General features: G+C 33.9%; 2 protein-coding genes across 5 annotated transcripts in view; one reads left to right on the top strand and one right to left on the bottom strand.

Moving 5' to 3' along the window:
- LOC149481807 (uncharacterized) overlaps positions 1 to 24,962 on the bottom strand; it is a 117,692-nt gene that overhangs the window by 84,332 nt on the left and 8,398 nt on the right. For 2 of the 4 annotated variants that reach the window (XM_089704798.1, XM_089704801.1), the window contains exon 1: positions 5,248 to 5,557. The exons of 1 other annotated variant lie outside the window; for it this stretch is intronic. The gene's annotated coding sequence lies outside the window, so the exon portion shown is untranslated. Of the gene's footprint in view, positions 1 to 5,247; positions 5,558 to 24,962 lie in introns of those variants that run through there. One more of the 4 variants, XM_089704799.1, reaches the window with a different exon arrangement.
- On the top strand, positions 13,533 to 16,303 carry LOC149481810 (uncharacterized). The gene is made up of 4 exons (XM_089705310.1): positions 13,533 to 13,545; positions 15,124 to 15,373; positions 15,500 to 15,561; positions 15,636 to 16,303. Exons 1-4 carry the CDS (start codon positions 13,533 to 13,535, stop codon positions 15,674 to 15,676), a joined length of 366 nt encoding a protein of 121 aa, XP_089561436.1. The 3' UTR covers positions 15,677 to 16,303.

Below are 24,962 nucleotides of genomic sequence, written 5' to 3' on the forward strand. Positions count from 1 at the left end.
TACAGTAACTATTATGATGTTTATCTGATTGAAAAGCTTGTTGAAATGTATTTTATTTTAAAGAGCAAACGTCGAACTTTGCAAACAACCGGTAACAAATCGCGTGATGAAAACAGACGTTCAATAATTATTCACTAATTTAATAATAGAACATTGAAATACATACTACATTTCGAATGATAGATGATTTAATGAAGCTTAGTGACGAATCGTTCATAATTATTTTGCGACAAGCGGAATAGTCAATAAATCAATATGAAAATGTTGGGACGTAAATGTCAACTCCCGTCGGGCGTTAGATTTTAATGATTTGACCGCGGATTAATGTCCCATTGTGATATCTGATATCCAGCTAATCTAATACAACGTGTGGGTGCGGGTTTTTGTGATAAGTTTCACAGTAATGCTAGTTAATCGCTGTTTCCCTGGTATACTTTTTAAGGATTCACAATGTTTTATAGCTTCCCACGTCTTTACCAATACATATAATGAAAATAACTAACTTACGAATTACGCTAAGCTAGCTTATATCACTTTTTCTATTAGGTTGGAAAAAACCTCGCTCATTTAATATTCCTTACAAATATGTTTAATTTTTAGACTAACCTGAGCAAACATTTATCATATTTTGTACCTATCTAAATATTTGCTCAGAAATAAAGATATACTTTTTCTTAAAAATATTTCGAAATAAATACATACATAAATTATATTTACACGCATATTTATAGCAAGCCGTATCGCGTATGTACTGTGAATGAGAGCGTACTGCCATTACTATTAGATATTGTTAGTTCATTGAAGCGTTGGCAGTAAATACATAAGATTGCGTGCTATTACTACACGAGCCACAGACGTTTTCGATACATTCCACTATTAATAATAGTTGGCAATTAATCCATTCCATAGTTATTATGAGAAATATCCACTTAACGTACGTTTGAATTGTTTATAAGCACAAGATGTATGCGTAAATTATTTTATATAGAACTAGCGGTCCGCCCCGGCTTCGCCCGTGGTACATGTTTATTTACGTTTTCTCTACATAAAAACCATCCTCGTACTTCAAGGAATATAATAAAAAAAGAATTATCGAAATCGGTTCAGCCGTTCTTGAGTTATGCGCTTACCAACACATTTTGCGATTCATTTTTATATATAAGAAGATTCACGCAAACATTCCTTATCAATTGTGGATCTTATATTAAATATTTAGGCATGATAGATATCTTTAATATATATAAATCTCGTGTCACAATGTTTGTCCTCAATGGACTCCTAAACCACTTAACCGATTATAATAAAATTCGCACACCATGTGCCGTTCGATCCAACTCACAGACATAGATAGACTACGCAAGTACCGCGATCTGTATGAAAACCAAGCGTGTCATATTTTTTGTACTGACCTTGACACGTTATGACGTCACGAGCGCTTTTTAGTGATGGTAATTTCATTTTACGCTAAATCGATTAGGACGCCACTCGCGCGGCGATTCTAGTATCGTCCTATCCCATCGAAGTAAATCGAAAGAAATCAGATCAAACTAGATCTATGTCTAAGAGGTAATTAAATAAATGAATCGTAATCGATTACTAAATCGATTCAAGACAGAAAAATGATAATTACCATAGACAGAGGAATGATAAAATAAATTTATAAACCTTTTAATATTCTAACAAGTAAACTAATGTGTTTTAGCTTTTTCTTACATATGCCCATTGAGTTACCGTGTACTACGTACTAGAGAGGCCATCGAAAGAAAGTAATGAAACTGTCAATCAATCAATCTTTATGTCCCGTTGCATCAATCCATTTGCACGCCTCATAAGCGAAGCGTTGAGGTGGGTACTACTGTCACTTCGCGCAAAACATCTGATTTTTCAAACTTAAAATGTCTTTATGTACCATACAATGCACTTGTAAGATAATACATACACACACATATTAAGAAAAAACACTATTTTTAACGTTCATGATATTTTTGATGTCATTTTTGTTATTTAAACTAGTTAAAAAACAGTTTAAAAAAGTTCTGTCTTGGACGTCCGTGTGTCTGTATGTGCGGATCCTTTTTCTTGTTAACACGATAGCGACCGAAATACTTTACTAATCGAGTCTTTTTCTTTCTCTTACGCTTGAGTATGCTCAGGAATAGAACCCTTTCATTTTTCAGGGTCTGATTCGATGTGGTTTAATTGTTATTAAATAAACAAAAATAATAATTAATAAATATTTATTAAAAAAAATTATGAGGCGTGCACTTTTGGATTTTCCAAATTATTTTATTTTTATTTTCTTTTATGTTCGGGTTACTTGGAAAACTGAAAAAACAAACATAGTCTAAGCAATAAGGAGTTTTCTTAAAAAACTCCCAAGATGACACTTTAACTAATGGCGTCCATGTCATAATATTTATTTTTAGTACCTTTGTATTAAAATACTTAAAAGTTCTAGGTCAAGTCGTATTAAATGACAAAAAAAATCTATGCCTTTTTTTCTGAAAAATTGCTCCTTCAAATTATCATTTTTCTGTTCGATTATAAAATCGATTAGAATCGAGAACTGTTGCATCAAATGAACATCACTAACCACAAAATTGGACAGAAAAATGAGAACAGAAAAATGAGAAGACGCTATTCATTGCTTGTTATCATACGACTCGATCTTTACCGTGCCAAGTAAAAGCCGCAATGTATTCCGAATCATTTCGTATGATTTGGTATCCGTGTTTGTCACGATCGTTTTCCACAGATATTCTTTATTTGATTTTAAAATAAATAGTGCATATTCTGATTAGAAAATTACTTACCGGTGGAAGGAAACATCTCTGCTAACTCGGCCACTCACAGCTGTGGAGTTTCTACAGTTTATAACGGCGTAATTCGGCATTTTACTTTATTCAGCTTCACGTCTTTCCTTGGCGAACTGCAAGCGCGGACTGAGTGTAAGCCAGCGTCAAGTAAGTTTCATAATCTTAGTTTGGACACGGGAAGAACATACACTCGCTTAGTCTATCTTGATACATGTCTGTGATCCAACTTGAGAGATAGGATAGGTTTTATCCCGGAAATCCCACGGGAAAGGGAACTGCAGGGTTTTCTCTTAAAACGCGGGCGAAGCCGCGGGCGGAAAGCAAGTATAATTATAATATTTATATTCATCGGATTAAACTGGTATTCATTCTAAATATAACCTATGTAAGTAGAAACCTACTTAGTATTCATTCATGCGAATAAAATTACGACTATTTAATTCATATATTATATTTGAGTAGGTTCATAATTGGAATAAAGTTCATCAACCCAAGAAATAGCCACATCTATATTATATACTTAGTAAAAAAAAAGAGAAGCAAAATGTAAACAATCAATGTTTCAAAACAAATGTCAAACAAATATGAGATAAAACAAAGAATCGCCAAGAGATCGGTCCGTCTCATCATTTTATCTTCAACAAATAAAAAGCTGTCCTTTCACTAACCCGTAATGGATTTCGACCCTCTTGATGTCTCAAAATAAACAAAAAACTTCTCTTTTACGACTTCATGTCCAAATTGTTAGTTTTACAATACTCTGTGCTTGAAATACTGATTCGTAAGTAATAATAAATAAAGCTTTCCCTTTGAATAAAATGAAAATAAAAACAGCAATCCATTCTAATAAATAAAGTATAAACAAAGAACAAACGGAAATCCCTATGTAACGAAACATAACAATACTTATCTCATACATAATATCTCTTTCAAATTATGATAAACTTTTATAATTGTTTATCTTTAATATCTTTCTATACGAGAATTTCCCACGCAAACCTCCAACTCATTCTATTCGAGAGCTACAAAATGAATTTTTACAACTTTTTAAACCTGCAAGATATTTTCTTTTAAAACAAAGCCCAGTCTTTAAATATGAAAGCTGTATAAAATAAAAAGCGGTAAACCAACTGAGCCCCGACTTATTTCCCTCTTTCATCCCCTTCTAACGTGTGAACTTTCGTAATGTCGTCTCGCTCACTTCTGTTGTGTTCAAGCGAGATTCTCGAAGGAAAATGGTAACCGTACAGTATAAGGAACGCAAACAGATTGAGTTTCGTACTTGTTCAAATGGCTGTTTCAAATCGTTTTTGCTATAACGTACAAGAGATCAACATTTTATACACATTATTAGTATACCTATTAATCTTGTTCTCAAATCTCAATGCTTTAAGGTTTACAACGTGTTATTTTTGATTCGATGACTCATTTCAAACTTCTTTAAGCAGGTAGATATTATAATAGCCTGTTTTTATGAATAAATTGTTAACTATAGTACGTATACTGTATAAAATAAAGATGAAATAGAAATGAAATATACTGTGTAACATCGTCATTTTGTAGTCAAAGCAAATCGATACCGTTATTTGGTATCTAACGCTAAATAGATGTACGAACCTACGAAGCATTGTACGAATGTTAACCCACGCCATTGTTCGAACAGATTGCTCAAATGGATTCAAACATTAAGCAGATAATAGAGTTGTTATTGATTTATTGATATTTAACAGCTGTATAGTGCTTAGTATGCACGATGGATGTAATTCTGTAAGTTGTTAGGTAACATATAGGAAGGTTTCTTTTTATGGATGTACCTTGAACCTATTATACAATATGAAGGGGAGACTTCCCTTCTAAGAAATTTGCGACGCTCGCAACTTATTGTCGTTTAGTTTCCAATAGACTGAAAGTAATAGCACAGACTAATAATAATATACCTACTACGTATACAAGTAATAGAAACTTTGCCCAGACTTTGATACGGTTGTAATGAATCATTTAAGTAATTAATTAATTGCAATACATGTAATATACCGTACTTTGTATGTATTCTTATTCTTCATTATCTATTCTTAATGCAATTTTTTTAATTACTTAGGTATATAAAGTTTTATCAACACTAAGTATATTAAGTAATAAACGCATTATCAGATTAAATTTAACAAGGCAGGTGTAGTTAACCAACTAATAAGATAAGAAAATAGTATTTCATGTAGCATACATAGTACACATTAATATGTAAGTAAATAATAGTTTAACATACTTGTATGAAGAACGCAAATAAAAGGATGAAACCATGCAAATAATATAAGAATCATAAGCCAAAGATAAATAAGTAACTAACTGTATATAGGTATTATATGTATTCATACAAGTTATTAAATAAAAGTACACGGCTATCATAAATTAAACAGAGCTTACAAGTTCTTACCGTTCCCAATTAGGTCTATCGGTGACTGGCGATGACAATCCCAAAACGACACAATCCATTCAGCACTTAGAAGCACTTTAGTAACACTATCACTTGGTTAGCAGCACGATCTCAAAGCACCATCACTTAACACTCCATGCCAGATCTTGCACGGGAATCCAAATGGGCACACCTACAAAGATAAAACAACCGTCAAACAGGACACCGGGACACAAGTCACAACACTAGTCACTAGTACGAATGACGCTTGTAAGACGGCCACAGCGAGCGCGCGGTATCTACGCACGCTGCACGAATACTGAGCGGCGAGCGCAAGCAAACGCGTTTACGCGACGAGCGATACAAATGGCGGTTTCAGGCGAAGCGAGTTGCGGTATTCGAATAGATGCCCAATTCCCGAGCGGCAACAACCATTTCACGCTTCACTTAATCCCACACTAAACTGTAAAACTGCGCTAAAAACTTCTAACTAGCGGAGTATGTATGAACCCACACGATTGTTTAACGCAGTTTAATACCCTATTTACTAAGCAGGTGAGTTTATGTAATTTGAACATTAGTTTTTCTCTTATCTGCTAATATACCACCCGAGTGGTATGTTAACATAATTACGTGATAGAGAAGCTCGTTGAAGCACACGTTATTTTCATAAAGCTAAAGACAGAGAGAGAAGAACCATTCCGCGCTTCGCGGTGTGTGCAACGTAGCGAGGAGGCGCGGGCACGAGGGGAATGGGGACGCGGAGAACATGGCTTCCAAAATTATTACACAAACATTTATGCATGAAGGGATAACAAAATGTTACCGCTGTTATACCATTCTGATTGAAGCAGATTTATTCATTGCATCGCTATGCAAATCGAACAATATTTATATAATAATTATAAATTAAATTCAGTGACCATATTTGACCTAATGGCTGGTTCACACTTTGATTAGTGCGAGTGCAGGTGATGAGTAGTACTACGTGTGGACAGCGACTGTTTAGTGCGAGTGTTTAGTAGGCTGTGTAGTAAAGTGAATAGAAGCGTGTTCTATTTTTTTGCGAGTGGACTGCGAGTAGCCACGTCCCGCGCGCCCTCCCTTCCCCCTCACTCGCAGCGTGCCTGCACTCGCACTAATCACCTGCACTCGCAGTCAATTGGACACTACTCGCACTACACACCTGCACTCGCACTAATCACCTGCACTCGCAGTCAATTGGACACTACTCGCACTACACACCTGCACTCGCACTAATCACCTGCACTCACACTAATCAAAGTGTGAACCAGCCATTAGCCACATGGGCACATGTTCGGCAATAACGTGCGGTAGGCGGCAATAAAACTGTTCTTTTTTTCGAAGTACGCGTCTGCATGCACACAAGAGAACACGTGAGACAATAAAAAAGTTATGCTCCGACGTTCGACTCGTAAAGTTTATTTGTGTAAGGCCTTCTTTAAACAAAAGGATAATTACAGGGCATTTTATTTACGAAACATCTCTTGTGGGGAATGAATAAATTATGACACGAGATTACTTTTAATTAATTTTCGAAATTTTAAGAGAATTAACCAGACCGAGCTGGTAAACGTCGCATAATTGTGTTTCTTCGAATATAATATTAGATATGTATGTTACCCAAGACTCACAAGAGCATTATTAATGTCAACCTCATTCTGTATGCCGTAATTAGCGTCATTGAGGATGCTATTAAATATCATGTGTGATATTATGATAAATCAAACGTGTCTGTATTCAACGTTTAATCATTGGCATGGGTAAATTACGACATTTATTATAAAACAAAACAATAACAATAAATACATGTTAAGGATTTATGTATATTGTTTTTAAACACATAAAGTATAAAAACCTACATTCTAGAATTTAGCCACTCACTTATCTAAACCAAAAATGAATGAATCCTATCGTGCTACACAAATACAGCAAATATTTAAGATAAGATAAATTGGTGACACAATCGTTTTAAAAATTGCTCATCGTGTTTCATATTCCTCAATATAGTTCATACAAAATTGTAATGCGGGTTCAAATGTTTTTAAAAGGAAGAATTTTCTGATAAGTTCGAAGACGTGCTATCTTCGCCGTGAAGGCAGATATTTCTCATATTCTTTTGTTGAGATCAATGCGGTCGGCTCTTTGTTGAGTAATACGAATACTTTTTGAATACGAAAAACTTAAGTATTATTTAAATACTTTGATTTCGCAGCTTCAAAGATTTATGCGGTTGTATTTAATGAGTATGAGAGGGGTCGAGTAGGTTCCTACTGCTTTGCATTTTTAATTAAGTGTTTTGTATTTTACAATCCGTATAAATAATTATATTTGTTTAAAACTTTTTTAATTAAAAGCACAATGATTCAATTAATATTATATGAATTTATTATTGTTAAAAATTTAAAGCATATTACTAGCAGTTATCTAGACTTAAATACAATTATTAAATAGAACCTTATAATAATTTTAAATGAAAAGATATATTTTATATGTTTGTCTTTTAAGCGACAAAAATATAAAATCTATCTTTTCATTTAAAATTATCTTTATATCAAACGTACAATAAAATGCTGACTCGCACAGGTGCCTACATGTGATACACGAAAACAATTGTATTTCTCAGAAACCTCAGTCACCGGATGAGCTTCCTCCAAAAGCCAACAATGCATACAAAGGAACGTAACTGATACCGGAAACTATAATCACTACGGTGTTCGGCCCCACTTTAGCGTATCGATGCAAGCTGTCATATTAGGGTTTTGATGGCGACTGTACGTTATAACTTATAATGTAATTGTACATTTAACTGTAATATTTAGCATTGTCAATTAGTACTAACATAAAATTTAAATTGTTATTAAAGCATTTAAATTAAATCTATACATGCCAAATGTTGTGATAAAAATGGAAATCACATATTAGAAAGTACCTACATAGCCAAACAAATTTGTTTCTATTTATGTATGAAACTAGATTTTAAAGGCCTCCTTCACCAATAAAATTTTATGGATACGATAACCCCTTTTAAGGAAGATAAGATATAACAACATGCAGTTAAAAAAAAGTTGGCGGTAAAAGTTAAAATCAGCCAGTGGCTCAAACTGTAAAGAGGTTTTATTTCCACAATGAGCATTGCATAATCTGTGGGAGAATGTTTTTTATTGTATCTACTCATAATGATGACAGTTAAGTTATAAACAGACGTTCGAATTTGGTACGGACCGCACCGTGACCTTGGTGCGCTCCGGACCATATTCGATCATGTGTACAGTGGTCCGCCGGACATAATTATTATTATTGACGGTACGGTTGGTTCGATGGTTTTTTCATCCGAACTTGGTGCGGACCGTACCAAATTCGCGCGTGTGGACGGGCGATCGCACCGGACAGCGCATTAGTCATAGACTATATACTTATTACAGCTTTAGTCATAGTTCTACCGCTAAACAAAACGGACGTCGGTCGATCGTTATCAATGGCGATGGCGTCGGATGACGTGGCTAATACTGAAAAAAGATTAATAATATTTATGCTTAACATGAGCATTAACTTAAACTGACCATCCGTTCAAAACTTGACATTGGCAGAATCCGTCCTCACTGGGATCGGGAGTTGCCATTTGCTAAAAAGAAGAAGAAGATTAATAATATAAATTTTAGAACTCTACAAAGATTTATGATATGACTGCATATGTCAGAATGAATCCCTGTCTTTTAAATATAATTTTGCCCATACTTTTCTCTTCGTTTTCTTCTTTTCAATGGTTGTAACTTGTACTTGTAATTGTACCAAAAGAAGCCTTGAACTGAGGTCTACATGTGAAAAAAATACAACATTCTAACCACGAATTTATTACGAGAAATAGATTTTCAAGGAATTCGGTTTGACTTTTAATGAGATTACTATGATCAATGCTCGAAATATTCACAAAAAAAGGAGATTAATTTGTATTAATTTGATATTATTGAATTGTCTTATAAATCTAAGATATTTTTTTTGTTCAGTTAATTTATTACATATAAAGATTATGTACCTACATATAATAATATATTGAAATATCGACTATAACTAACGACTAAAACATAAACAAAAACTTGGTAATAGATAGAATATATATATTATTTTGTTTACTAGGGACAACCCTGACATTCTTTGAAAATCTATATCTCTTAATAACTTCGTGGCTAGAATGTGGTAATTTTGTCACATGTAGAACTCAGTTCAAGGTTTCTTTTGGTACTAAGCAGAGCTTCTACTAACGCCTGCATATAATATAAAAAAATAAAAACGAAAATCAGTAAAAATTACAATACTTTCGCCTCTATCGACAATATCGAAAATTTCAAAAAGGGATAATTTGCGCCTTTAATCACTTCATATATTAGCAACGTAATAAATTATCTAGTCACTAGTGTATCTATTTTTTTATACAAATTTATTTAGCTCAGTCGGCCGCGAAAATTCCAATATTTTAAATGTTTTTTTAAAAATCGTAAATTTAATCATAATTTTTAAACAAAGAATATTTTCTTTGTGCGGCAATGCCTGGACGGATAGCCGAAACCGATTGAATATTGAAACTGTAAAGGCGAAGCTGCAAATTAATTAAATGTAATTTTAAATTATCGTGCAAAGATTTTTATACATTCGCTTTAGAAAATGAAGAGCTATTAAAAGCTGTTTCTTCCAACAGCAAATATAAATGCCAAAAATAAATTTTCTCTATTTAACATTGCTGTTTTAATTATCTCCCGTAAAAAATAACTAAAACTCGTATTTTTGATGCTGTTAACCCTTAAATCAAATACTGGCAACCCTAGGTGCGGTGCGGTCGTGTGGCGAGTCGATCGCACCGCACGAGTACGGTGGTTCGGTCGCACCAGTTCGAACGTCTGTTTATAATTTTACAGTTGCATTGTTATACATAATGCTTTCTTAGCATTCTCGGTTGTGGATCAAATTTCGCTGATGTAAAACATCATTAACTTACCATTGTTTTAAAACGGAATGCGCACGTTTCAATCTATTTTAAAACAATTACCTACAAAAAAAGAATCAGTAATTGAATGCATAATGCATATGTATGTAATTAGATTACTATTCTATAATTAATGTAAAGCTCAAACGGTCACTATAACTTAGGTTACATGCTTACGTACTATGTAATTGTTATATACAGAATATCAATTCAAATTTCCCTTATATACGAATCAAATCATTTACCCAAAAATTATTTTATAATGCAATAATTGTTAAAACGTATTGGTATTCAAAACAGTTGAATGAATTTCAATACTGTTCAAACTGCCTTCGTTTAAGTATGTTACTCTTCGACATATGGCACGCTGTTAATCACCGAAGTGACAGCAATTTGTACGCGATAACCACAACTGCAACTCGACACTCACTCGACCCACTCTAAAGTGATTGATGGTGCGGTGTCAATTCCGCGTTATCGCTGTCACCCTGGTCCTACGGCTAGGGCTACTATGATAATGTATCATACTTATTTAAAGTATAAATAAACACAGCCTCAAAAAGTAGAATTTAATCACTGTATATAAATATAAAATAGGCCTGAAATAGTCTATTAATAACCGTCATTTTTTGCGTCACCATGATTGTAATATGTACATACATATATTAATGTAATTAAATCAAATAAAAGACTAGATTAAAAACATTTAAAATGTCAACAGAACTGATGAAATAAAATATACTTGTGTATAAATATTTGTGAGGAGAACCTAATGTAAATTAGCCTTTCAAAATGGTTTATTGCCTTTTCCATTACATTAAATGAATTTAGAAACTCCCCGTCATCAAACCTCAGTACACAACTACACACACAACTTGAGTATTTTACAATCTAATTATTTGTTAAAGACACATAATATAAAACGCGATAAGATAAACCGATAAAAGCGGTATATTAAACGCGTGGGTTAATCGACACAATAAACAAAAGTAAAAAGTCTGATTACTGTCACATTACGTCTCATTTTAATTTAAAGTTCGGTATTCATTAGTACGTCGCCTTGTACGGTTGTTAATGCTTTTATTGCCATTTATGTATCGTTTGCACGGTATGAACAAACGTTTTTGTGAGGTAACGAATGGACTGTCAGTTTATAACAATTATCCACTGTCATTAGCTTGAAGCATGTTTATATGCGGCAAGATGCAATGTTCGGCGAGGGGCTAGAAATAAAGGGGTGAACTACTGAATTCTGCCCCAAGCTATCATTATGAAAGAGTACTTTTGAAGTATACTTACGTAGAAATTGTTTGAAACTAATGACAAATTAATTAGAACCTACTGCGTCAAAGCGTGTGTACTAATAATAATGTTTGCAACTCGCATTAGAATTTAGAATAGTAAATAATTAATCGTAACACTGTTAGATTAATAATCGCATACTTGATACTTAACACTTATTTTTGCATAAATAATTATAGTATCGTATATTTAATATAATACGTATTCAAACCTCATAACTCGAAATAGAAAAAAACTTTCACGGTTATCTAACTAAATCTATATTATATTATACTAGCTTACCGCCCGCGGCTTCGCCCGCTTTGTCTAAAACCTAATAAATTGTATACTAAAACCTTCCTCTTGAATGACTCTATCTAATTAAGGCGCTGACTCCACGAGCGAGAGAATCGCGGCGATATTATCGTCGTGCCACGTATTTCTATACACTCTCTATGGAACCGTCTCCACACGGCGATATTATCGCCGCGATGCGACGAGTGGCAATGAGCGTGCGAAACGTCATTACATCGTCGCTAGCTCGCCGCGACTAGCAGCGGGCGCGCTGTCAAACGCAGCGTCATTTCAGCGTTGCCATAGTAGTTCTCTTCAAGGAAACGTGGCGATACCGTTACGAGTCGCGACGATACGCGGCGGAATTATCGCTCGTTCGTGGAGATTATCCGACGATATAAGGGCGGACTCGTCGCGATTCTCTCGCTCGTGGAGTCAGCGCCTAAAAAAAAACGCATCAAAATCCGTTGCGTAGTTTCAAAGATTTAAGCATACAAAGGGACATAGGGACAGAGAAAGCGACTTTGTTTTATACTATGTAGTGATCTATAATATCAGATGGAATTTGAAATAAAACATATAAGTAATAGATTTCAGCCACGTTAAAGTAATTTAATATCTAACCTCAATGTTATATTGTTGAATGGTAAAACCATTGAAGTGTGTAACAAACGAACCGTAAAAATTATTAACGCCCTATACATTTTGACGATACAGAGAATAGCTTTCTAGTGGACCCTCTGTTTTATTACATCACCCATCACAATTGAAATTATGAGTACGTGTTTTTGTTCATTTTGAAAATTCAACATTATCGTTTTATAATCTTACTTCTGAAAAATTTTTTTAAAGAAAAATGCATTGATTGAATGTAACTAATTTCATGCATTTTAAAATTTTAATATCAAGAGGTTAAATTATATCTACCTATTAACATAGCTTACATTATTGAATAATATAATCTAAGTATAACCCATTGACGTTATTTTTAATTAGATGTATTTTAAGACCACTCAAAACAATAAAAGCGTTATAATCATAAATATCCAGCCCATACAAATATAAATTGAATGAAAACATATTCAATTATTCAATATGTCACGATGAAGGCTATTATTGAGTTAAAAGGTTTTATGAAAACAACTGTCCGCCGAGTAGAAAATAATTACATGTAATTATAAAATGTCACCTGCCGTGTGTTCATGTTACCCCATTCCCCCTGCGGCCAATTCAACGATGGCCCTGTTACATTGTGTAAATCATTCCAATATTGGTACTTAAAAAATAATTAATTAATTACCTTACGTATGTATTGTTTTATTATTTTCTTAATGGTAAGAAGCTCAAGGCTGATAGTTTAAAAATAATCATCGTAGTTAAACCTAACACCGGCCTCTGCAGTTCATTTAAGGTTTCTGATAATCAAGATAAAGTTTCTGTAATAAATGATTACCTACTTTTTTATAATTTATCAAACTTCCAAAATAATCAAGTATTACTACACTGATTTAACATATAAGACTACAATGAATCAGAAACATTTCAATTTTTCATCAAAGATAAAATTGATTATTCTGAGAGAATCGACTCGATACATACTCATCTCCCAGATGATTCTGATAATATGAAATGCACCCACGCGTATCGACTTCGATACTTGAAACGACATTATTAAGCCAAATCGAACTCCTCACTTATATGTTCGCCTGGTACTCCGCTAAGAAATACGATGGCGGCGCAAGGTGATGATGATTAAAAAAAACATACCAAAATCGTTGCGTTGCGTGCGTCTTTCTTAATTTTTTTACCCCTATTTGTTGTCGTCACAATATGTCGTAGATGTTTTGTAATTCATAAGTAAAAATAATATGTATTCATAATAATAATTATATTTAGGCAATACTTTCGGAATGTCTGTATTATTAAATAAATGAACGTTTGATTGTCAATAAATACTATATTGATAGTTTAATACCAACGATGAGCTCAGTAATTATAGAAGCCGAGGCGCTTATTGTGAATCCATCACACGTCAACCGCAATAAGAAGGAAATAATTGCAGCGGGTTCTATCACAGCACGTCCGATGCGAACAAAAGCAATTTGTGTCCGCACGAAGTAGCTTTGTACGTGCGTGGCGTCGTAGGTGTTTAATAGCGTTCGATAGTTAGATTATATACGTAGATATGTGCGCTCTAGTCGGACCGAATTGCCCCAAGAGTCACGACCCACTGAGGTCACTCAATATCGCTCAGCTAATCTCGAATTCTCGACGCTAACTACACGTGTTCTTGCCGCCGCACTGACCACTTCTAATTAATTTATCGGATGTAAGAGCAAGGAATCGTCCCGCTTTGTAAACCAAAGCAGATAAGAACTTCTTTCTTTCTATATTTATTTCTTCGAAGCGCTTCTGTATGCTCGCTAAGTTGGAAAACAAAGTCACATTTGGCGGAAATCCAACGTCACTATCATATCTGATTTAGTGTTCTTGCATGACCAAATGAAGTTGCTTTGAATTGCGCGGTTAAGAATTCCTATTTTATCAACTTTCATAAAGTGTGCCGTTCGTTAAACTTGGATGGAGACTTTATGAATCACCTAGAGGCAAATAAAAAGATTTTCTTGATACTACTTGCGAACATGTCTAAACATTGTTGGCAGCGAACCAAATACGTGCTCATCACAATCACGCAACACTCTAACATCATTTAACGACAAAATATTCTATCAAACATTATTGCACGTTCAACGGGTCAACTTTTTATACCTTACGAATGACGCTAGAAAAACAGTATAAAGAGAGAGAATTGTGCGCGATGAGCTTGATATATTTGATTGTGAAGCGATGAAATGTAGCGAATAAAGTGAGTCAACAAGGAGCTGCAGCTGATGTGATAAATATCTTTTCAGCGCTTTTTCCATTATTCGTAGGGAGACAAATGTTCCGGCGGTCGGCGCGCTCGGCGAGGAGCGACACGGCATTCGCTCATTAAGGTGATGAATTAATTTTTCTAACATTTACGGCCCTTTTTAAACCTTCGTAATTTTTATATTATTAAAGTTGTCGTGATGAAAATTCTTGACAAGAAAGTTCAATAGTAACACAATACGTCTACCGTTTTAGAAACATGATTCCATGATATTTTCTCGATAGAAAAAAAAATACAAAGTTCTCATTGTTATTTTTTTATAATCTCTGGCATCTTCAAAACAACAAACGTAAAGTTACGACTTTTTGGATATTAACTATAAAATATACAACCTATACGTCTACCGATTTAGAATTTTGAAATATGCGATGGTTTTGAAATAAACAAGAAATACTTGAAATTAGCGCGCGACCAGCCAATATAGCGAGAGCCGCCCTGTACCTTCCTACCCCGATCGCTGCACGAGTCATTCCCGCTACGGCCGTCACACGGGGAACTTGTGTCGCTCGCGCAATCGTAAAAAAGGGTGACAACACGATAAGACAAAATGAGACAAATGGGGACAATAAAGAAAATAAGAAGAAGAAACATAAAGGTTGGAGGAAAAAGAATGCTTACAATTGGAACAAATTAATGAAGTAAGTTGGTTTTATTTTAAATTTGATGATAATTGTATTATAGACGATGTTTGATATGTACCCCTGTTTTAAGTACATAACGAATGTGTAAGATATTTTCATTTATAGCATAGATAATCTTTTCAGAAATCCGGAATCCAGAAGGAAAATAAACCCACTGATTGTTCACAATGTGAACCCACTCCTTCGTAAGTACCTTTATTCAGTCAAAAATGTATGTTATCATCGTTCTACTGGTTTTATCGCATGATTCCATTTTTAGCAAAAAGCAACAAAGTGCAAAGAAATAAAAAATCATGGTGAACTTAGTGGAAGTATGGCGGACATAATATGGAACAGGAGCTCATTGGAGTAGTATTATATTTAAAAAAAATACGAAATAATTTCAAGAATTACATTTCTTAGAAGGTGGTAGATAAGTATGTTGTATAAAGAATTTGATGTTGATGTTTATTTCATTTATACTTACTACACATGTGCGGGAAATTGCTTAGTAATAAAACAGGTTTATATTCATATTTACATAGTAATGTGAGTTTTCATTTCGAAAAATTTTGTGTAAGTATATTAAATTGAGTTCCTGGGTGATCTGGAAACACAATTGGGCCCGGAAGATGGCGCTGCAGTCACTCCTCCTAATGACATGAACCGATTTGGATGAATATTTGTGTGCACATTTCATTTTTGTGGGATGATTGGTTGATTCGCTTTCACATTAGCTAATATTATGTATTTTTGTTGTTAGAAAGTAAACTTAATTTAATGTTTATAATACATTATTATTGGTATAAATAAGCCAGTGTTCGTCTCACATTGCTGTACCTGCCTACCTAGTACCTACCCTACCAGGGCCTAACTTTGTTCTGGCTATTTTATTTTGATTATTTGTAATGAATAATTACAATTATAATAGAGTGCAAAAAATAAATACATGCGTCAATATATTTTGTGTTTTTTTTTAAACAATTTTTTTATTTAAAAAAATATCATTCCGACCGCGGCTTTGCCCGCGTGGAATTAGGTTATATCGTGAATCCTGTTTTATCCCACAGAAGTGTTCAGTTCGGATAAAAAGTATCCTATGTGTAAATCCAGGCAATTAGCTATATTTTATCAAAATTGGTAATGTAGTCTTGACGTGATTAAGTAACAACTAACAAAAAAATATACAAATTAACATCCAAAGTTTCGCATCAGTTTTACTGTATTAGTGATATCTTCCACTCTTGACTTTGACTGAGAAGAATTAGGGTTTATAACTTCTTTCAGAAATAGTACCTTTCATTTCTGGGCATGATGTAATATCTACGTCAGCATCAAATTCTATCCAAATCAATTCAGTAGTCCGCGTTATTGAGTACCATTTCATTTTTTCAGAGTAACAATATTTTTTGTTATTTTAAAGATTATTTATAACCTGTATTATTTTGTAATAAAGTAAACATTACGAAATAATAATAATTATTAATAATGTCTAAGTAGTTGTTGGAAAGAAGATTATTTGTTTATAAGCAAGGAAATAAAACCAATAAATCAACAATTGAATAAATGTATAACAATATTATAACTGTATGACGACTCCATACATGTTTGTCCCGAGTCGGCCAGCGGCAGCGCGGCGAGTTTGCAAGAATGACTTCGCGCACACCGGCGTTCGCGATAGCGAGCTATTAGACTCCGCCCGCCAAGCAGTGGATTTTTTTTTGTGTATCGTCTTAAAACGTCCCCGAGCGGCTGTCGTCCCCTCGCTCGCGATTCGATACGATAATCGATTTTATTGCTGAACGATATAAAATAAACAGCACATGTAGCATTTGTTATAGTTCTCCCGCACATTCCACTCCGCTAATCAATCATTGTATTATTTCAACACGGGATTATTATGACATGACGGGATGACTAATAGTGCTAATTCGTTGGCAACGGCCGAGAGGTACCTAGTACAGATTTGACGGTGGAATGTGGATGCCATTCTAATGTTTCAATTTCAATTAATTAACAATATTACGAGCATAAATTAACAATACTGAAATATGTAACAATAATTAATTACTGGGATGGATTAGCATCCATCAAATGCTCACTCACTAATTAATACGTTACCGTTTATAAAGTGATTTATAATCGAAGTATTTTTTTACCATATTTTTTACTTACAATACTCTAATGATGTTTCCGACCTCTCATAGTACATAGATATTATATCATACTGATTATCGATACTTTTATCTGTGTGTTTTGTTCGGAAAATCCCAAGACAGTGTAATAAATTAGCAAACCGATATTCATGTTACATTATTTATTAGCACGCGGTAAATGGACTCTTTGCAAGTTCCATAGCAGTATTTCTTAATAATCCTAAATTGTCTCTTAAAGCATCGATATAATTAATTTATTATTCATAAGCGAAGTGCCCGATTGATGCAGCATTAGATAATAGCGGGGAACACTTGACACGGAATAACAGACCTAAATACATCTCATTTCAAATGTTATTCAAGAAATTTAAGTTGGAGACATTTATAATTTAAAGCAGATCCTACTACGCTTTATAGTTTCGCAGATAATATGCAAGGTAGAGCAAAATCCTTCTCGGTTCGCGCTGTACCTACTTGCATAATAATGTAGTCGGTGGAAAGTCAGCTTTCCGGGTAAATTTGCTTTGAATCCGCCTGCATCTCCCCCATTTATGATAAAAAATGTGCGCCCTAAGCACTTAAAAAACTCAGAACCCACAAAACTGCTGCCTCTTAACGATTACTTTTCTTTTTAATACACTTTGTAAGAGTTTTGCGCTTTCATGCTTTTTTCGCCTACCAGAGAAAATATTTATGAGTATTTAGACTGTAACATAAACGTACTTAGATATTTTTAAAATTAGCGTTTTCAATATTGATATATTTTTTAAATTAAGTATGATAATATTTTTTGTCTTACTACACAGCAGTCTTAAAAAAACTTTATATGCATTAAAAAATCAAATAAGATTCAATGTAGTCCGTGCAAAAGATAACATGTTCTGATAAGCGATGGTCTCTTTTATAAGACACAATAAAGTTCCAATTAACTAATATGCAAGTGTCAACAAACACGAGCTGAGCGTACAATGTAGCGTATATCTAATTTGCAAACAAGCTATCGTGGGGTGTAAGTGTTCAGTTCAAAGCGGCAATGGAATTAAAATACTATTAGGCCAATACAAAGTTGATTGAGTCGGCGAGAGGTACGCGGTTGCCAGCAGCCATCCGTTCTCCCGCTCCGCTCCTGTAATTTGATTTGGGGCGGCGCGGGGAGGGGGCGCTGGGATCGATACACCGCGGGGGGCGAGGTGCCGCGGCGAGGGGGCCGCGCGGCGGCGGGCGGCGGGGGAGACCACCAGGCGCGTGTTGTTATGGAAACCGTATAGCTACCCCGCACCTTCAGATTTGCCGGTTGTCCCACTAAATTAAACAAAGGATATCGCTTTCAGGTGTCCGGTCTTTAGTAATTATTTATAGCGGTAATTGGATTGATTTTAGGATAAATCGCGACACTTCCAGTAAGTTGTTTGCGAACGTAATAAATCCCGTATTCCGTAAAGCATATTAGTCTTTTGTACATGACAAGGATCTCATAATGGTACAAGTGTTGGCACAGAATATGCTGGAACGCAATATAGCCGAGATATGGCTCTCCAATTTCAGACACAAAGGCCTACGCGATCCGTTAGAAATGCGATTATTAAGATCAGCTTTGCTCAGTTTATTCGCGTCTAATCTAATCTCTACAGTTCAATATTACAAAATCGTTTAGATACGATCAACTCGGTATTGTTACAGATTTTATCAAAGTTCTTTTTTATTTTTATCATAATACGAAACACTAAAAATAAAAAAGATAAGATGGTTTTGATGAGCGATAACGGTAAATTAAAAATAGATGACATTTTATCTTAATTATATACCTATATTATTTAAAGTAGGGAAGTTTTTTATTGATCTAAGAGATCCCAAACATTTAATAAGTAATAAATTATGACATTTGTAAAGTACAAATCCATCTTTTATTAATACAAGCACAATAATGATCCGCAAACTGACGTTCAATTCTGTAGATGTTTTAAGAACAAAGAATGTAATAACAAAGTTACAAGCTTAATAGCTAATAAGAGATCAAAGACCGTAATACATGAGATTGCTCCCAACGATAAGTACACCTCCACGCGTTTCTTTATATATTTTTTGCTCTGTTACATTTCAAGAGTGCTTATTATTAGATAATGTTTGTGACCGTGTGGATTGTTATAATTAACAGAAACCGGCCCTGGGTTGTATCAAAAACTGTATTGCGTTGATTTAGAAAGATTACTTACTTTTAATATTAAAACAAAAATTTCTCTACTTAATTTAGACGAAAAACGTAATCGAGAAATGAAATTTGAATGATTATATAAAGAGGTGAAATTTTAGACCTTTAATAATAGGATAAAAAAGCTGCTAAAGAGGTATTTTTATATAAAAATAAATACATAGGTACACTTCGTTTTTTTGTTAGTCTACGTATAGTTGTTCGTTTAATAACCTAAGGACTTAAACCAATATATGTAGGTGTGCCTTTTAATTAATTAATCAAAGACATTTAAAATACCATACTTAGAAGATTTAAAATTGATGTATTCACATAAATCAAGTAATAAATAACATCCGTCTAGTGTTTTTCTATTATTAATAAATAATAATCAAACTGCCAATATAAATTAATATATTCAGAAACTATCATAGACGATCTGATTAAAGGAAAACAAATTAAAGTCGTTTATTTAGAGACCATTCAAATTAGATTTTACCGGTTACAAAAAAAATAGGTCAGTCAATTGGTTTTATGTTTTAAGTATAGCTATAAGAAGGCTGTAAGATAATAATAAATAATAATGTCAAAACTCGAGATTATTAGAAAAGTCGAAAATACAATTTCCCAGAAACGCGATTAATTTGAAAAAAACATTGTATGAACCATGGATAATTGAGGCGTAAATCGTTTAAAATACGTTCCGGGAACTACAATGGACGAAATTCTGGGAAAGACATATTAATTGCTACACTTGAGTCAGACGTCGTTTGCGAGAGAATAAAGCGTTTCACTGCACTGAATCCTGAATACAATTGTAATAATGAAAATAAAGATCGCTTATTAAATTGTTCTGTATGTAAAATTGTAATTATGCAACCTCTTAAGGGGGCGCATAAAGCAAAATAACCAATCTTCTATTAGATGATACCTACGTGTAATATGCAAGACCAAATCTAAAAAATAAAATATATATCAAACTAGATGATATGTTCAACGATTCTGTTAAATCAAAAACATAAAATATTAAAATTTACTCGATAAAAAAAAATCACCAAGTTAGCTCTAATTTTCATCTAATAGAAGATTGGTTATTTTGCTTTATGCGCCCCCTTAATAAGTTTTCTCTATTCGTGCAAAACAATATTGTTAATCATTAATACATTGTTGTATATTGGTTTAAAATGTTTATTTCTGTTACAGGTAAAAGTTGAATGTGTATCTTGACGATAACCTCACTCGATAATTATAAATTCATCATAATGGTGATTAATCGACGATTTAAACAAAATTAATTGTCGGAAAGCTCAAATTAAATAAACTAGACTATCATGATAATTAATAACCATTAACAACGGCAAACTATGAAAAGAAAACTGTGCTTAAAATATTCATACAGAGATGATGAAACATGTGATAAAACTTTTTGTAGAAACACTGACATGTTGATAAATCAAACAAAGTTTAGAGCGCCACGAGGATCTTACCACCTCAATTACACCAAAGAAACTGAGGCGAACCGCGGCCGCGGATTAAAAAGTAACCAAACCCGATCAGTTTTACAAACAGTTAAAGTTGTTGCCGCTTGAAATTCTAGTAAAAGCGTTAAATATTTATTCAAACCGTGATGAATGCTGGCGCGTTGGCGTCGAGCGGTATTTTCATTCTAAATTTTATCATTTTACTCGTATTGACACATCACACGAGTCGCATTTTAAATTGTATTCAGCATTGAAATTGATCGCCGACCTGTATCATGTTTGACTAGTAATTGGGAGCTATTGATTTTCGACATGCTTGTTACTTTACATTTGCTGTAATACTGATTCGTTTTCAAATACGACTAGAATTGAATATAAAAATCGCATCATCAAATTATTTGAGTTTCACTTTACACCCGGCATAAAGACGTGATCGTGAATGTTTTACAAACTATTAGCAAGCTTTATTTATACAATAAAAATATATTATATACCTACTTATATAAGCAATATATTTGAATCATATAATGTTATGAGTAGAGTAACTATGCTGTCGTTGTCGTTCACTTATACATATAATTAAATTAATGCAATCATGTAGAGATAATTTACATTTTGTGTTAGTTTTCATATTGACGTTGACGAAATATGTACAATAGCGTAGGTGTAAATTGCAAACGAATTACTACGTAGGTAACTCTTTAAAAATTCATAGTTATAAGTTATAGAGTCAAACTCCCTTTATATCAATTCAGTGCAGCACGATCACTTCCATATTTACGACATTAGCTCGGTCATATTAAATGAAACAAGCGGGCTGACCTCAATATAAGTGTTTATAAAGGTACATACATTATCGGTTTCAAGTTACGGTACATTGTTATTAGCTTGTTAGGCGACACCAGTAAAGCCTTACATCATCTTGGCTCAATGAAGGCATTAGCTTGTAATCGATTCTTGCCTCATAATGTCTTTATATTTAATAGATTATATCGCTACTTGCGTCACACGACAACCGATAGGGTTTGTACTTACCTTAATAGCTTTAGTGATTTTATTGCGCTCATCAATAAATAATTATGCGATGGCAGGCCTTTAACGGATTTATAGACAAGTAGCTTTCCGCCCGCGGCTTCGCCCGCGTTTGAAGAAAAACCCGCATAGTTCCCGTTCCCGTCGGATATCCGGGATAAAACCTATCCTATGTGTTAATCTAAGTTACCCTCTATATGTGTGCTAAATTTCATTGTAATTGGTTTAGTAGTTTTTACGTGAAAGAGTAACAAACATCCATACATCCATACAAACTTTCGCCTTTATAATAGTAGTAGGATAGGATTATCGTTATCGATACGAAATATTGTCTAAAAAGATACGATTGTAATGGAATATTCTAGTAAGATGAATAATAAATACTACTTGAAGTAGCCAGTAGGAACCACACAAAATACACAAAATTGTTAACTACGCATTCCTGTAGGCATTTAATAGAAACGTACAATGTACATTAACGAAATTTACATTTATGATTAAAAATAACACATGCTTAATGTATGTTTGGTTAGCATTAGTTAAAACAGCAAACAAAACATTTCGTCGACTTCATGTCAACATCGGATCAATTTCCTTGAGAAATCTTAGAGTACCATACATGTTCAATGTAACGACGCGTTTCGCATTCTAATGAGTTTATAGCAGTGCCTGGGCTTCGGCTGCTTTGCAATATTGTTGTTTATCTGTTCACATATATTTACACAGTATACTATGCTCTGCAAGTATTCATTATGAGGATATTTAAGAACATAGGTACTGTTTGATTGAAATGTCGAATATGTAAATAAAAATTGATTGACAAATATTAAATACAAATTATGCCGACGAACGCAATGGTTTGAATAAATCAATAAAACTGAAAACAACGCATGATATTATGAAATAAGATTCTCAATTCAACAATTTCTATGATTTGCTGCTCTAATTCGAATATTGTAGCGATAACCAAGACCGTATTAAAGCTTGTGCAACAAATTAGGAAAGTATAAGGTAACTAAATGAGTTAATACCAATTAATATTTACGACTCGTAAGATTTAATTAAACGTAAAGTGTTTCAATTGTATAAACATTATATCATATTATAAAATTTCCATCTATCTGATAATAAATATCTTAATATCTTCTCTTTGTATGGATGTATGGATGTTTGGATGTATGGATGTATGGATGTATGGATGTATGGATGTATGGATGTATGGATGTTTGTTACTCTTTCACGTAAAAACTACTGAACCGATTACAATGAAATTTAGCACACATATAGAGGGTAACTTGGATTAACACATAGGATAGGTTTTATCCCGGAAATCCCACGGGAACGGGAACTATGCGGGTTTTCCTTTGAAAACGCGGGCGAAGCCGCGGGCGGAAATCTAGTACTTCTATAAAATATTAACTAATAGTATGAAAATTTGACATATTCTGTTATAAAATAGCATAACATCACAACATGTTAATCGTATTACATGTGTTTTGTCACTCATTTTAGTTATTTTTTATAATACGCTTGTCATAATAAATAGTTGATACCTACGTACTTTCAAATCATTTCTGCTTTCTAGAATATCCACCTCACAGAATCGTGATAATATGCAATTCAAATGGACTTTTCAGACAGTAAGATACATTTTGCCTTCATTTAATCATATACCATCTTGATACTAAAATGGTATAAGAAAACTTCAGCCTCACTTTAACATTTTATTAAGGTTAATCCTACAAACATATTGTGAGACTGCCCGAAGGTGTTTCACGGTACAATTGAATAGGCTCATTTATATCGCCTAGACTGGGAGATAAGGAACATGAAAGGGCGGGCGATGATGCTAAGTGAACTTAACCTGGCCGCCGGCACCTTGCGCGCCATCGTCCCGCCAAACTGGTTCTGTCGACCTTCGTATCGTCTCGCCTGACGCCTCTATACGATCATACTACCCTGGTACCATCGATCGTTATGCTTGATCGATTTTAAGAATCGATACTTTTCGATTCGTGTTCATTTTGATTTTTAACTAACTTGACTAGTCTACAAATATCTATAACTAGATTTCCGCCTTTCCTTTTCCGATTTAGTAGATTTTAAAGAATAAACATCGAAATTCGAAACTTTCTTAACAAACAACATGACGTGAAGACAAAGCCAAACACCAGAACAATAAAATGTTTTCACTCGCCACGAAATGCATATGTCTCTACCAATCGTATTCATAATCTATTTATTTATATTATCTGTGGCTGTTGCGCTGTGTTCGTGTTTGTTTTAAAAATGATCGGAATCGCATTCGATTTATATCCGCATTGTATGCGCCAAGTGGGCGGGTTATCGGGACGATCTGGCCCTTAGCTCTTAGCCCTTGCCGCTATACGGGTGTACACGAATATCATGATACTCTAGAGTCATTTACTTTGTGACTACCTTTATTATTATTTCTTTACATAAAACTATATCACATTTTACGATTAACTATGTCAGTTGCAGACTTGCAGTAGAACGTGTTTTAATTTCAACAAAATGTATCTACACATTTGGGAATAATGCATAGCGAATACCTTAGGACCTTTGTCATATTAACAGAAATAACAAGGCTATTTGGCCTGTCGGTACCAACAGTGTAGAAATTTGAAAAGACATCGGAATGCACAGCGGGTAATGAAAGACTCCTCACTCTAAATGGCGGGTTATTCGTGAATCGCGACAGTATAATCGCGTGAACGCCGTAATTGGCC

The sequence above is a fragment of the Colias philodice genome, chromosome 16 (genome assembly GCF_061535455.1).
Source record: "Colias philodice isolate Cphi_HAF_F1 chromosome 16, ilColPhil1 Martin Lab GWU primary, whole genome shotgun sequence".
Lineage (NCBI taxonomy): Eukaryota > Metazoa > Arthropoda > Insecta > Lepidoptera > Pieridae > Colias > Colias philodice.

Excerpts from the sequence above, each read along its gene's own strand:
- LOC149481810 (XM_089705310.1), top strand. Across the intron at positions 15,374-15,499 it reads AATTGGAACAAATTAATGAA|AAATCCGGAATCCAGAAGGA; the intron begins GTAAGTTGGTTT and ends TAATCTTTTCAG. Across the intron at positions 15,562-15,635 it reads CAATGTGAACCCACTCCTTC|CAAAAAGCAACAAAGTGCAA; the intron begins GTAAGTACCTTT and ends TTCCATTTTTAG.